General features: G+C 41.3%; 3 protein-coding genes across 5 annotated transcripts; 1 reads left to right on the top strand and 2 right to left on the bottom strand.

Annotated features, from left to right (window-relative positions):
* The first annotated feature begins 381 nt into the window (after positions 1-381).
* On the top strand, positions 382-4,920 carry knop1 (lysine-rich nucleolar protein 1). Of its 3 annotated transcripts, none has more exons than XM_071504357.1 (7): positions 382-543; positions 890-979; positions 1,664-1,732; positions 1,851-3,095; positions 3,209-3,280; positions 3,565-3,633; positions 3,980-4,920. In XM_071504357.1, exons 2-7 carry the CDS (start codon positions 905-907, stop codon positions 4,283-4,285), a joined length of 1,836 nt encoding a protein of 611 aa, XP_071360458.1. In that variant the 5' UTR covers positions 382-543; positions 890-904; the 3' UTR covers positions 4,286-4,920. The 3 variants fall into 3 exon arrangements, with proteins under 3 accessions (XP_071360458.1, XP_071360459.1, XP_071360460.1); XM_071504358.1 differs by having other exon boundaries at positions 386-543; positions 914-979; XM_071504359.1 differs by lacking the exon at positions 890-979 and having other exon boundaries at positions 386-543.
* Positions 4,921-4,922: 2 nt separating this feature from the next.
* Positions 4,923-9,045, bottom strand: exosc1 (exosome component 1). The gene is made up of 8 exons (XM_071504360.1): positions 8,909-9,045; positions 7,821-7,936; positions 7,472-7,546; positions 7,280-7,368; positions 7,155-7,188; positions 6,978-7,028; positions 6,544-6,628; positions 4,923-6,086 (listed from the first exon to the last, which is right to left on the bottom strand). Exons 1-8 carry the CDS (start codon positions 8,934-8,936, stop codon positions 5,980-5,982), a joined length of 585 nt encoding a protein of 194 aa, XP_071360461.1. The 5' UTR covers positions 8,937-9,045; the 3' UTR covers positions 4,923-5,979.
* Positions 9,046-10,241: 1,196 nt separating this feature from the next.
* Positions 10,242-13,755, bottom strand: pgam1b (phosphoglycerate mutase 1b). The gene is made up of 4 exons (XM_071504994.1): positions 13,349-13,755; positions 12,116-12,390; positions 11,809-11,989; positions 10,242-10,899 (listed from the first exon to the last, which is right to left on the bottom strand). The coding sequence occupies exons 1-4, from the start codon at positions 13,485-13,487 to the stop codon at positions 10,730-10,732; spliced, it is 765 nt and encodes a 254-aa protein (XP_071361095.1). The 5' UTR covers positions 13,488-13,755; the 3' UTR covers positions 10,242-10,729.
* Between the last annotated feature and the right edge of the window lie 1,330 nt (positions 13,756-15,085).

Genomic DNA, 15,085 nt, shown 5'->3' with positions numbered 1-15,085 from the left:
TAACATCAAAGACTGAGTTAGTCATATCGGTTTCAACAGTGCATTCAAAATAATGAACGGGTAGACGTGAAGAACATATACAGGCAGTGGTGGAGCAGGTATTTTTTATACTGTCCTAGAAAACAACAAAAGACACAGATACTTGAATTTGCACTCCAAAGGAATCACGTTCACTTGATGTGCAGCGCTATTTTTAGCCTTTTTTTTTTTTTTAAGAAAGCACAGGAATTATTAGGAGAAGTTTATGGATTAGTGTAGCCGTCCAGATCCACACTCCAATCCAGAAGGCGGCGGTAAAGCACCTAAAAGCTTCTATGCCGCCAGCAAGAAGAAGAAGAAGAAGAAGAAGAAGAAGAAGAAGAAGAAGAAGGAGAAGGAGAAGGAGGAGAAGGAGAAGGAGAAGGAGAAGAAGAAGAAGAAAAAGAAAAAGAAGAAGAAGCCGTTGCTCCGGACGCTTAGCTCGTTGCTAAGGGGAAACGAGGAAAACTACTTCCGGGTCAAGAAACTAAGCGGGTGTCCACGTGAATTATCAAAGTGTGCAAAGTTAGTAAACCTCTCATCAACTTTATATGTCACAGTACGTTGTGTAATTCCGATAAAGTTGTTTCACCGTCTGCCTTACCGATCGGTTTGTCTCTGCATCGACTTAACCCTTTTAGCTGCTATTTAGCTGCTGTTAGCTAGCTAGCATGTTTTACCAAGAGTGTGTTGTGAATGCACTTAGTCTGGTCGTTCTGCCTGAAAAAATGTTGTTGCTACATATTAACTTGTCGTTCAATCACATATCTTAACACATCATCTGATATTTTAGCAAGGCTGTATCTCGACATGTCTGGATTGCTGTGGGAGTGTGAACTAACTTATGAACTGAAATCATTTTCATTTGCAGAACACTGTTCATTTCATGTTTCAGACGGATTCAGACGTGATCTTTGTTTCTGAAAAGTCTGCACAGTCCCGAGAGATTACTATCGACCAGGTAGTGATTTGCTACATCACAGATCTAACTCTGAATTTGAATAGTATGTATAGTATGTAGTATGTCCTGACCAGTTCACAGGGTTGAAAGCCTAGTTGTAGGACAAATTTTACTTTATCACTAAGGCAATGTGGCAGCATGCATGAGTGCAGTGGCTCTTTGCTTTCCGGTTTGGTACTTTTCTTGTGTGAATGCTCTTGCTTGTTGAGCCTTGTGCTCTGCCAAGCAAGGTACGTCTACAGCCGCCAGTAATCAATAAACTGTGGAATACATTGTCAAAGACTGTTCTCTCCCTGGCCACCACCTGTTTGATCCTCTGCCCTCAGGTAGATGCCTCAGGTCTTTAAAACTCGGGCCACCAGACTCCTGAAGTTTCTTTCCAAAGGCCATTCACACTGTCAATCAACACACAAAATGAAAAAATAAAATAAAATGTGCAATAACTACTGTGACCTGTCCAAACTGAAGACTGGCACTTCATATGCACTTATTTATTTTAATGTACAGTTGGTTGTTGCATGTGTTCTAATGTGTGCAATGTGGTCTTTTAACTTAACATGCACCAATCAAGAGTAGCACTCCTGATTTTGTTGACTTTTAAAAACAATGACAATAAAGGCTTTTTTAATTCTGACACATATCCATAACTATATCCATTTTGGCACAATTCTCTGATCCCTGCAGGCGAAGCGACGAGCCCTGCAAAGAGACATTGATCAGGAGTCCCTTCCCAGGCAGCCAGTCAAACCCTGGGTTAGTTTACTGCTCTGGTAGTCGCACTTACACATACACACATAATCCATGTGCCTGACATTGCAGTTTAATCTCAGAGAAAGATCTTATCTTGCAGTAATTGTATTTCTCTCACCAGACAAACCAGAGGCCTGTTGCTGGGGAGAGGCCAGTGAAAAAGGTGAAAATGAAGATGGAGGAAGACAAGAGTGAGGAGAATCATATTAAGAAGAAGAAACACAAGAAAGGAGAAGCATCTGTACCTAAAAACAAAAACTGCACTGTCGATAATGAGAGCCTAGCAGAGGTGAAAAAAGAAAAGAAGAAAAGAAAAGAAGCTGAGGCAGTGGTTATAGAAGAGGAGTTGTTAGATGGAGGCGGGGAAAAGGAGAATAAGAAAAAGAAGAAGAGGGAAATTGTTAATGAATCTCTGAATGATGCCAATGTTTGTGATGCCATGGAACCAGAAAAAGATGGAGTCAGCAAAAAGAAGAAGAAGAAGAAGCAAGAGCTGGCTGATGATATGAATCTTGCACAGAGTTTAAAAGAAGAAACTGATAAGAAACAAAAGAAGGAGAAGAAAGTAAAAGAGAAGGGTGTACAAATTAAAGCTGAAAATGTAACAATACAGAAAGAAGAGGAAGAAGCTGTAAAGGATAAAGTGCAAAAGAAAGCCAAGAAAGGAAAAACAAATATTTTAGCTGTAAGTACAGAGGTGACTGAGGAGCAAAGTAAAGAAAAGAAAAAGAAGAAAAAGAAATCTACTGAGGAAGAAACAACTGTAGCTATGGATGGGATAACTGAAACAAAAAAGAAACTAAAAGTGTGCAAGAATGGAGTGAAGTCAGAAACACCAGAGGGAGAGACTGAGGTTGAGGAGGTAAAAAAGAAAAAGAAGACAAAGAAAGAGGCCAAAAGTGAAGAGAATGAAAATGGAGTAGAAACACTTGAGAACAAAGAAAACAACAAAAAGAGAAAAGTGGCATCAAGCAAAAAATTAAATAAAGACGATGTGCTGAACAAGAGTGAGAGCGTTATCACAGAGGAAGGAGAAACAGAGCAAAGGAAAAAAGGACAAAAAGAAAAGGGTAAAAAAGTTCCTGTGGAGGTCAGAGAAGTAGAGGAGACAGAGCCAAAGAAGAAGAAGAGGAAAAAGGAAAGCCTGAAAACAAAGGAAGAGTCATTATTAATCAAATGTGAAGAAAATGAGGAGGATGGACAGAGTAGCGAAATGCCTCTGGAAGTGGCAGGTGACAAACCCAGCAAGAAAAGCAAAAAGAAGAGCAGCTCTGTCCAGACGAAGCAGGGGGAGAACGACGTTAGTGCTGAAACTGGTGCAAAAAAGAAGAAGAAAAAGATCAAAAAAGAGGTGGAAGAGCAGCCGGTGAGTGTGTGTATTCAGACTGAGTCTTATTGACACTGTGGACGGAGGTTTTTCTTTTTTTTTTTTACTTCTGCACCAGGTGTGAATCGCATTTGTGTTTCATCGTGTTTCAGGAGTCTCCCCAAATGGATGTGGTGTTTCTGTCAGAGAAGAGCGGAAACACTGATGAGATCACCATCAACCAGGTAAACGGGGGCTCTCATTATCTGCACATCACTGTGTTAAATGTGTCATTTACTGTTGTATGAAGCTCGCTAATTAATCCACTTAAGATAATCGTCTCCTGATTGTAGTTTTATATTTAATGAGTGAGAGTGGCATCGATTTTCTCATTTAACTCTCAGCAAAAAAGTGAATAAGATTCAGGATATTATTACTATTTTCATTGATGGTATTTTTAGACAATTTTCACTTTTCTACTTAATACCACTGCAAATTGTGTTGAGGTGTGTGTTTTGATTTGTTATAGGAGAGAAGACAGGCTCTACAAATGGAAATTGACAAGGCCTCTCAACCTTCTAAACCCTCTAAAGCTTCGGTCAGTATCTGTGTCTGTCCTGGACAGAGAATAAAACAATGGGATTTCTGTGTTTTAGTTCTAGCTCCTCTGAGACAGATTTAAAAAAAAAACAAAAAAAAACTTGATGCAGCAGAAGCAGGGATATCCTGACCTTCAATCCATTGGATAAGTCAAGCTTCAAAAAGTGCTGGGACCTACATTTCCCATAATGCAACTCTGGGGTATCTTTGATTAGACTCTGATATCACCAGAATTAAGCTCCTCTAGAGACACAGAAGACATAAGATAACTGTTTTCTCAGGTAGTTTCTAATAACCACTACAACTAGTCTCTGATATTTGTCCCATCGTCTTGTGCTCCTCAGGGCTTTGGTCAGTGGGGCACCGCCCAGTTCGACAGCTCTGAGCAGCAGCAGAAGTTCCTCCGCTTGATGGGCGGCTTCAAAAAAGGTTTCCAGCCGGCTGGGGCAAGCACTGGAAAAGCAAATATGGCAATGGGAAAAGACGCACAGCAGCAGTTACAGCAAGGGCTTATGGGAGAGTTTGAGCGCGCTCAATCACGTAGAATGGACTTCAGTAACAGGGGGGCAGGACTTGGGTTTGCTGCACCATCCAATAAGAAGTTCTCCATCGACATCAACACATGTCGATCCGTCCGCTTTGATGACTGATCAGTGTGATCAAGTTTTTTTTTTTTTTTTTTTTTGTACGTGTAGTTCTAACTGTTGATTCATACACTGAGCTGTTTGCTGAGGTTCACTGGAGAATCCTTAAACGTATAATGGACACGCAACACAAAATGCTCTTTGTACATACTGTGTATTGAACATCGTCCTGCTTGAAGAACTGGACTGTTTTTTACATAAAATATCCTGAGAACCAGTCTCTGAAAGTTTGCTGTGATTTCAAACAGGTCACTGTGATGGTGTAAGAAGTTAAAGTTCCCAGTTTTAGTTTTTTCAGTTAAGAATTTTTGACCCTGTTAAATACTTGATTCTAATAATGGCAAAAAGTGACAACAAATGGAATATGCATTGTGTGATTTTTACCCCTATTGTTGTTACACATTAATAGCCCAGTGTTTTTATGACAGGAAGGATAGTAAGGATGTTCAGCTATGTGTAAGAGAGAAAGAATGCCTGCAGTGTTTGTGTTCGAGGTGATTGTCCGGCCAGTTGAGTAGATGAGCAGCTGTGTGTACACTGCTGTGGAGAATGGAGCTGAAAGTCACATGTCATCTCCTTTCATTACTCAATATAAAATAACATCACTCGAATCAGTCTGGATAAAGAAAAAAGGAAACTCATGTTAACTGTTTCTGATGGTCTTTTTATTTCAATCTTGTACATGACATCTGCTGTAAAGTGAAGCTAGAACAAGGAAAGATGAAGTACACTTAAAAGATAAAGTGGAAACATTTCTGCTTGCTTGTTATTGGCTCAATCATTACGTTTTATGTGCTGGAAAACAAAAAAGAAATATTTGATTATCATATGATGTACTTCAGTATTCCATGCTTGCAAATCTGAATATTAGGCTCATAGTAACATTCATTTTCCTTTCAAACCTTTGTCACATTATTTGAAACTGGAAAGCTTGGACAGGCTGAAGGAAAAATGAGCCTCAGGAGATTAAGACGTTTCTGTCACTTTTATGGACAAGATAGTAAAAACAAGTCAGCCGCACATCATGCAGAAGAAAAGTTTTGAAGTGCAGCTTTTTTGGTCAGATCCTCCTTATTTCAGACCAAAAGCAGGCGCTGCCCTTTGCAATGACCTCTCTGTTTACAAAATGCAGAGTGTTCATTTGTATCTTTACATGAGATGTAAACTGAATCTTGTCTTTACCAAGTCTTACAGTTGTTCACCCAGCAACATGCTTCATCCTTCAAGTGACCTGCTGATCTAAACTTTGCCATAATATTTATTCTAGCAAAACTGAGTGATTCCTGCATCTGTGAGAGAGACCTTTCATCTCTGTACAAAATTCTGATGCTTTTAGCTTCTCAGCATAATGGTCACTTAGAAAGTTTGGCAGCTGCAATGTACTACCCTTGAATTAGTTAAAAATGTCTTAACAACAGTCGCTACATTGTTCAGAATATGTCCTGACAATTTTGCAGTTTGGTCTGCTTCAGTGTTTTTAAGCTGGCACAATGAAACGATGACACAGTGTGCAGAGGGAAAGCTATTAAAAAAAACACTTAAAAAAAAAAGACATGAAACCATAAGTAGCCAACAAATCGCACGTCGTCCAGTCTCTCAGAAAACATCTGAAACAGAGTTGAGAGGCTTCTTGACGACAGTGATTGAAGGAGGGAGGGGAAGCTGTGTGTTCCTTGTGGAAGAGAGAAGTTTCAGGGTTCTCAGGCTTGTAGATACTCCGGCTGCACTCGAGCCACTTTGCGGAACTCTTTGGCGTGCGTCCGTGGGCACTGCATCTCGCACCAGCTGATGGGAACCATCTGGGCACCTGGTCCAAAGAAAATGTGACAAAGACGTGAGAAAATAGAGACCAAAATAAAACCGGTCAACATATTGTGTCATCATGTTATTAGCAACACAGATACAAATTTAAAAACCTAAAGAGTCACTGGAAACTACAAAAATTAGCTACTGGTTGTATTCGTGTTGTTTTCAAAGTCACAAATGACTTGGTACAATACCAATATTCAAGGCCATGGAAATGATTCTTAAAAACTACATTCCTTTTTTAAAAAAAAAAAACAAGATTTCATGTGTCTTCTTACTGTAAATACAGCTGAGTTACATCCATCAGATGTATTTAACATAAGAGGTGCACACATCTGACTGACATGTGAGTAAAGATTTTGACACAAATTGCAGCTCAGGTCTCTCTGCCCATCCTCCATCCTCTGTGCTTGACACACAGGGATCAAGCACAGAGCATCAAGAGCATCAAGAGTTACCTGCTTCACTGTGTGCCACCACGACTCCCAGCTCATTCTCTGCTGTTGTCAACAGGTAGTTAGACTGAACGTCACCGAGAGAAATCTGACATCACGTGTCAAGGATAAGCAGCACAAAGTCAAACAACATACACCAAAACCAAAGACACTGAAGCAGACACACAGTGGCCCCGTCCTTTGAATTCAATGATGTACATACCGGCAGGCAGCTACAATGGATTTGAAAGTGAAAATCAACACCAAGACATTCCCAGAAATCACAGTTTACATGACCTCTTTGGGGGGTGATTTTTGCTTGTAAATGTTTAGGAATTTCAGAGGATAAAATAAAATAGAAGCTTTTTTTTTTTTTTTTTTTTTTTTTAAACAGATGATGAATAGTTTTCATCTTTCACTCCTAAAAAAAAAGTCTTTGAAGGGCAAGTGAAGGATACCACTTTTGCCAAGACGATGTCACCAGGTCTGAAACTTTTGTATGTCTCCACCTGGAATAATAAAAAAAAAAAAAAAAAAAGGATTTACACCAAGTTTGTCATTTCAGTATGAGAAGTAAACAGGAGCTGTGCAGACAGACGGTGATGAGCTTACTGAATACATGACTTCATACACACCTTGTCTTTCTCTGTTGCGCGCACATCTTCTTTTCTGTGGAGTCAGAGTGAACTCAACTTTAGGAAAAATCAACATAATTAGACCATACACCATTGTTGCACTATGGAGTCAGTTTTAGGGTTACCTGATAGTCCCTCTGAAGCGGTCCTTCAGCGGCGTGGAGCCTACATAAAGGATGTGGACCTTGGCGAACCTGGGGTTGATGCTGGTGACCTGTCCAATCAAAGAACAGCTAGGCTGAAGACAAATCACCTCTGTATTTAAACTGTGCCAGATCACCTAAACAGATCAAACAGCATCTGATTCCCATGCATACCTTACAGGTGACTATTGCTCCTACATCTGGCAGTAGCTGTGTTTCTGTTTCCCTCACCACTGAGATCACAGGTAACTAGAAAGAGACAAAAAAAACAAAAACAAAACAAAAACACATGCATTAATGCACATTCAGGTCACACAAAACCTGTTTAGTTTTCTAAATTCCAGTTTCAAAACAGCCCGAAGAAAAGACCTGTCACACAAAATATAGTGCATACATCATCACAGGGGCTGAACAACCCTACAACAAATGTTGCGCAACACAGCAGCCACTCCCACGTCACATGTCTGATTGCTTCTGCAGCTTTCAGCACCTCTCTCCTACCCACACCCACCACACTCCTCACCTCCTCTCCTTCGTTTTTCCTGAGCACGTAGCCTGCTAGTGAGGAGTATATGTAGCCGTGCCGCAGATATACTCCTGTGCCTGGAATACAGTCTTCTACGCTGCATAGTTTGTCACCTGAGTATAAAGAGGAGGAGGAGCACAAGTCAGTAGAGGAAACATGAGAGAAGGGTGCATACATGTACATACTACATGTATGTGTGGTATAGTGGAGGTGGATAATTTCTGCTAACAGAATAAAATAATACACAGAATGCAGTTTTATCAGAAAAAAACATTAACCTCTGAAGCAAGAGTCTTAGAGAGACGCAAAGCCAATGCCACATATTTAATGAGTGTGAACAGGCTCTGCAGAACATTAGGAATAACAGTAAAACCCGTCCAGACCCAAACACACTCCTGAATGCACACAGAACATGATTTAGCTCATACAACTGCCCTTCATCTAAGGAGGATCACTTCTCTCATCACTTTGAGCCCTCTAAACCTTCGTATTAACATCAAATTAAATGCTGATTTCTCAAAGGACTGACAGTTGTGTTTCTACGCAGCTTTAACACAGTGAGGTGATGGCCATCGGACCTCATACACTTGTTCAGTATGAGACACTTTTGTTGACATTTCCTGCTGCCACCTTCACTGTTAAACAGAGTATTTCCCATGGGTGAGTCGAAACAGGTGAGAGAAGGAATGCTGCCGTCCTGCCTGAGGCGATGGGCAGGGCTGCAGAAGAAACCTGCCGTAGAAAGTAAAAGTCAACAGTTTACAGACACCCCGACTACCCTCATTTACTTTAAAACAATGGCAGGTCAGGGCCCTGAGCACACTCATTCCGTCTCATATTCAACTGAACACGACCACCCGAAATGAAAAAGTAACGCTGACAGTGCTGGAAGCCAAAGCCCACCCCACGCATGGCAGCTGGAAATAATTAACAGGGTTTTCCGCTGTTTGCCGCAGTTTCACTATTTCCCAGCGGCGTTGCGACGTCTGTAGCAGCCACGGCGAGCTGAAAATGCCGCAACGACCCGCAAAGCGTGGGGAAAGCACGTCTCAAGCACTGGTCATGACAAAATTTACGGGACTCACCTGGAACACACAGCTTCATGGGCGACATGTTTTCGAGAAGAGCTGAGTGCCAGCCGATTGGCTGTGACGTAGGGCTTGAGTCGATTCTGATTGGCCGGTCTCACGCTGAGAGGAAAGAAAACATGGACGGCTCAGTCCGCCATGTTTGTTGAGGCACACACATGGGCACATGGCATACACATGCACAACACTGCCTCACAGAAACATTCACAAATTATTTTACATATAAATGTGCAATATGTACTTTTACTTAAACTACTTCTGGTACTTTTACTACTGGTATTAAGAATATATAAAAAACTTTATCCAGCAATTTTATGTGTGACGTAATTTACTTTTTACTTATCATGAATACAACTAAATCATGCCAAAATGTAATGGTGTCAATGAAAAAATAAATAAAGCCACTATTTCATATTTGTTGACTGTGCTCAAGATGTGAAAGCTAAAAAATAAAAAAAAAGTGGATAACAATGACACATTCAGTGTCATGTAACACTTGTTGAATGTGAATGTGATTATGCATTTAAAAAATACTCTAAAAAATAAAACTCTAATACTGACATGCTTAAAGCCAGTAGTTAATAACACCCCTTTGCCACCTGTTAAGCATGGGGGTGGAACTATTGCACAAATAAAGGGACGAATTAATTCCACTATAGATATCAGTCAATTCTGAAAAAATGAAAATAGGCTGAATTCTACAAGAGGACAATGATCTTAAACAGATCAATACCTCCAAATCCAATGAACAACTTCATGAAACAGGCCCCCACAGTCGCTTGTCTTAAACATCACTGGAAATCTGTGGGTATATCTCAGAACTTGAAGTGATCTGCAGGGAGAGTGGGTGAAAATTCCTAAATCAAGAATAGAAAGACTCTTAGCTGCTGCAAAAGGTGTTTGTAATTTGTTATCTCTGCCAAAGGGGAGGTTACATACTGACTCAGTAATGGGCCCAAAATGTTTGCACATGCCACAATTACTGTCTAAATTGTGCATTAACATTAGGAGATTTGATTGAACATTTGGAGATCTGACTTTTTAATGTCTGTTACTTCTACTTGCTGCTACTTCAAAAGTAATCAAAACATGTAATTTGCCCAGGGGTCCCCCAACTTTTCCATACAATGTCTAAAAGGCTTTGGCCCTCCCTAAGACTAGTGGTGGGGGGGGGGGGGGGGGTAGTGAAGAATAATGTAGTTTTCTTCCAAAACTAACATCTTTATTATTATTTTTCATGATTCTGCACCCAATCGATTTCTCCATAACCATATGATTCATGAGGACAGAGTCAGAGACAATTTTGCCGGAAAAAGATGTCAGACACTGATTTCATCACATAATGGATCACAACATTTATTCTTTTTCTCAAGATGCCACAACAAACAAAATTCAGCAGTGCAGAGCATATCAATTTGCCCTTTTGACAACAGCCAGTGTTACTTTATAGGTTATACTGTTCCCACTGAGCGTCACCTACACGGACTGTAAAGGAAAGGAATAATTTAGACGACTGCAGGGTTAGCCTATGCTTGCTCCTATCTACTGGTCCCTAATTTGCAATTTTTGGTCAGTGCTTAAACCGTATTACAGCAGATATCCATAGTCTAAGAATGAAATGTGTGTTTCAGTATGTCAGAAAGACCAATCAAATCAAACACCAGATTGTGTTAGTGCAGAATCTGGGTATTATTACAATAAAGTGCACATTAAGTTTGCGCAAGTCTGTGATGACACAAACAGTAAATGACCTTGTTTTAACTTGATAACTGAACAGCACGAGTGATCTGTACTCTAGTGCCCCGAGGGAGGATGAGTCTATTTCTTGGCTTTGCCCTGAGCAGCCACTGCTTCCATGGCCTTCTTGACCGTCTCCTCGTCTCCCAGGAACTGCATGGGTCCGACAGGCTTCAGGTTCTTGTCCAGCTCATAGACAATGGGGATGCCTGTGGGCAGGTTCAGCTCCATGATGGCCTCCTCTGACATCCCTGGGAAACAATGACAGACACGCAGAGCTTATAGTCTGTTTTTATGAATATGCTTTTCATGCATCTGTGGATTGAAGCAGAGGGACTTCACGTCAGGTGGGCAACAGCTGATGCTAGCTGGGTATGACGGCAAAGATTTTTTACTCACAGAAGATTGTTCACATGGTTACAGTGAAATAGGTCTATGCAGCTCAGTTATCATCACATATATGTCACACAGAGGTTACTATGCATGTTTTCAAGTTATCCTTGTCATTCATTTGAGCATTATTCTACGGTGACACCCCATCCAAACATTCTCATCATTCCCCTTTTCCCTCCTGCTATAAAGATTCAGTCCCATTACACTTCTCTCCAGTGAATATATGTTTCCAGGTGAGCTCATTTGAAACAACTGATGAATTCAAGCATTTCCATTTTGTTTTCCTGGCCTTGAGCTGGCCAGAGTTCACCTTTGTTCAACTTGGCACTGTGCAAATGTGCAAAATCAGCCAATGGAAGGAGTGAGTTTATAAATGGAAAAGTCATTATTCAAGCATCATGTCATTATTTGCAGTCTATGACTGCTCAGTTAATTATTTATCTTTTAATCCAAACTGAGCGCATAACATCACATCCTTTTTTTGGGAGTCAAGTATCAAGAAATTACACCGGACAGAGGGTTAATGTGACTGTTGAATTTACACTTTAACCAGATAAAGAGTTTTGTAAAAATGCATTCAATAAATTGAGCAACTGTAATCAATTCAGGCTGTGGTTTTGTGACAGTTTCATTAAAAGGAAACTCTTTGATTTACAGTTGAGTAATACTAAAGTTATCAATAAATGATCTTTTTCCAATGTTTCAAACAGGAGATGAATACTTTTGGCACTGGGCAGCGCCTCATACGTCTCTGCTCTGTCTCTCACCCTCGAGATGCTTGACGATGCCCCGGAGACTGTTGCCATGGGCGGCAATCAGCACCCTCTTTCCCTCTTTGATCTGTGGAACGATCTCTTCGTTCCAGAAAGGCAGCGCCCTGGCGATGGTGTCCTTGAGACTCTCACAGGAGGGAAGCTGGTCTTCCGTGAGGTCAGCATAACGCCGGTCCTACAACAGACGACAGAGCTAATGTCACATGTGTCGTAACCATGTGGGCTTGTACTGATGTAATAAAGATGTCTGCATTTGTAAGAAAGACAGAAACAGTGTTTTCCTGTTTTCCTGCAGTGTTACCTTGCTTATGGTCTGATAGAAGTCATGCTGCTCATCCATGGGTGGGGGAGGGGTGTCAAAAGAGCGCCTCCAGATCTTGACCTGGGCATCTCCATGTTTGGCTGCTGTTTCAGCCTTGTTCAGCCCAGTCAGGCCTCCATAGTGGCGCTCGTTCAGACGCCAGGTCCGGTGGACGGGCAGCCACATCTGGTCGATGCTGTCCAGAACAAACCACAGGGTCCGGATGGCCCTCTTCAGGACAGAGGTGTAGCAAATATCAAATTCATAACCAGCATCTGAGGTAAACCGGAGAGAGGAAAAATTATTATTCGCCTCTATGTCACTCAACCCAGTGGCAACTCTCTGCTTTCTTTATTCTCTAATACAAACATTTATACATTTGCTTTTGCTTCGTCAGTGTCCGTGCAGACAACAGGACACAGACAGACTGCAGGCTCTGCAGATTCTGCCTGCAGAGGATTGTTGGGTCAGAGAAAACCTAGAGGAGTGTGTGTGTATGTGTGTCACACAGAGAGAAATAAGTCAAATAATGGTGAGGGCTGAGAGGAGGTTTGTAAAACCGTCCTCAGCAGTTACATTCAATTCTTCTTTAGATCTGAGTAACATTTCTTTATCATTTCTTCAATGCTTTTAAAGCAATTAAATTGTGTTTCTCTGCTATTAATATTTCCTCTTGTTAATTATTGTATTTTCTGTACTCAGGTCTCACTTGTAAAGGAGATATCAATGTCCGCGTGACTTCCTGATTAAATAAAGTATATAAATGCACTTTTCTTTCTAGCAATGCAGTGGTACCTTGGACACAGGTTCAATTTAGTAATAATAAAATGCTTACAGATGTTAATCTGAAAATGCCCCTACTTCCAGTTAAAATCATCATATGATGTGATATGTTTTGGTAGATGGTATCATGACTGAAACTTAAAATAAGGATGATGATCACACCAAGAGTGTAGCGGGAGCATCATGGGTCCAGCAGAGAGACTGTGATGACACATGTCTGATCGAGCCTTTTGCAGCATCTAAATTCTCCTAGAGACAATAATTCCTCGATGTTACAGACTAACAGCAAACGTGATGACTGAGTCCCTCCCATCCCTGCTGCTGGCCTGCCCTGTGTCGCAGTGTGTGTGCCCACTCCGGCAGAGTTGCATAAGCTCAGGCTCGCAGCGGCTTAATCCACAGAGCGAGTGAAAGCCCGATTAGGCCCTGTGACATTATCTGTTCCGGTACCTTTCAGGGCCTGGCCTCCTCTCTTTGCCTCCTGCTCTCCGGTCTCACTCAGGTCCGCGTCGAACCAGCCGCAGAAGCGGTTCTCCTGGTTCCAGCAGCTCTCTCCGTGGCGGATCAGGACCAGCTTGTATGCAGCCATCCTCACACCGATGCCCTCTGTTGAGTATTTCCGGAAACTTTGGGGTGTGGGACTCTTTCTAAAATGCGGCAGCAACGTCCGCACGGTTGTCCTGACCTCGCCGAAACCCCAAACAGGAGGGCTACAAAACAGCGAGCGCAGTATTTTTGGTGGTCTGGAGTGAAAGCTGCTCTGAGGGAGCTGTGCCTTTGTAGAGTTGGCTGGTCTGGCTGAACTTGACAGATCTCACGACCCGAGCTCTCTTCCTCTCTTCCTGCTGGTTTCCACCAATGAGAAGGTGAGCTGTGCGCGCCGGGAGGAGGAGGGAGGCAGGAGGATGCGCAAAGCGGCACGTCCACACACCCAGTGCATCCTGCAGGCCGGGCTGGCGGTACTGCATCATGTGTACCAAACCAGGGAAATGCCTTCTGACAGAAAAATACCATGAGTGCCCAGCATGGTAAAAGCTGTGTGTATATATATATATATATATATATATATCCTCAAATAATAATCAGGAACAAGATATTGTCACAAACATCACAGACTGTTCACACAACAGCACACCTGCATTATGAAGCTACTTTCTTTGACACTTTATTGCACAGGATGTGTAGTAGGAATTTGTAGTAGAACAGCTGAACCTTGGACTTGGAAAAACAAAAATATTAAATGTGGTGTTATTTAACAGTTATGGTCTGAAAGACTGAGCTTTTAATTTCCAGTTTTCTCTTGAGAACCTATGAAGACCATGTGGAAACCATGTGGAGGTGAGACATGTGTTGGACTTCCCCAGCTATGACAAATACTGACTGCATTACTCAATGCATTTTCAAAATAGACACTGGTTACGCTGAGGCGTGTCAGTCTTGTGGTCCGAACGTCTTTCTACAGTTCATCATACAAACTAGATTCTGTTCAGTTAAATTGTTGCTAGAGAATTGCGGTACATTCAGAGAGCTTCATATGTTGGCACCTCTGACCTTTGACCTTTCAGTGAAGAAGGGTCACTCAAAGTTTGCCATTCAGCACCTGGAAAGCAAAAATGATGATCAGAAACTAAAACTTAAAACTGGACTGACTGTTGACTTATGTTATTGATATTTTGGGTTTTGATGCAGACAGGAAAGCAACAGAGAGGGAGAGAGGGGTATGACACCACATTTAATGCACCAACAAAATGTTCATAGTGTTACCTTACTGCTTGGTAAGTTTAGCAATTTCACAGGATCTTTTGCAATGACAAGTTGCTATTTATGAGAACTGCACAGAGTTTTGCCCTTGGAAATGTTAACTGACCACGAATCCAGTTATAACACAACACTCTTCCTCTGTGGTTTAAAAAAAAAAACAAACTTGTTATCTGAGGTCTTACTCCATCCATTACTATTACTGAACAAAACAGATTAAAACAATTTGAGGTTATGGACAAATTATGAAATTTAAGTTGTCAAAACATTTTTCACACAGTTTATTCCCTGTCAGTTGTTCACGGGCCGGCTGCACTGACATCACAGACTGAAGTCTGAAGATGTTTGTTTCATGAACACTTCTTAAAACTTTGCTCTGTGCCATTTATTTTAAATAAAAAAAATAAAAAAACACAATAAATATACATC

The sequence above is a fragment of the Trachinotus anak genome, unplaced genomic scaffold (genome assembly GCF_046630095.1).
Source record: "Trachinotus anak isolate AG129_WGS33_773 ecotype Australia unplaced genomic scaffold, CSIRO_AGI_Tana_v1 ptg000019l, whole genome shotgun sequence".
Classification (NCBI taxonomy): Eukaryota; Metazoa; Chordata; class Actinopteri; order Carangiformes; family Carangidae; genus Trachinotus; species Trachinotus anak.
Note: the sequence above shows the minus strand (reverse complement) of the source record. Positions and strands in the feature narration are given on the sequence as shown.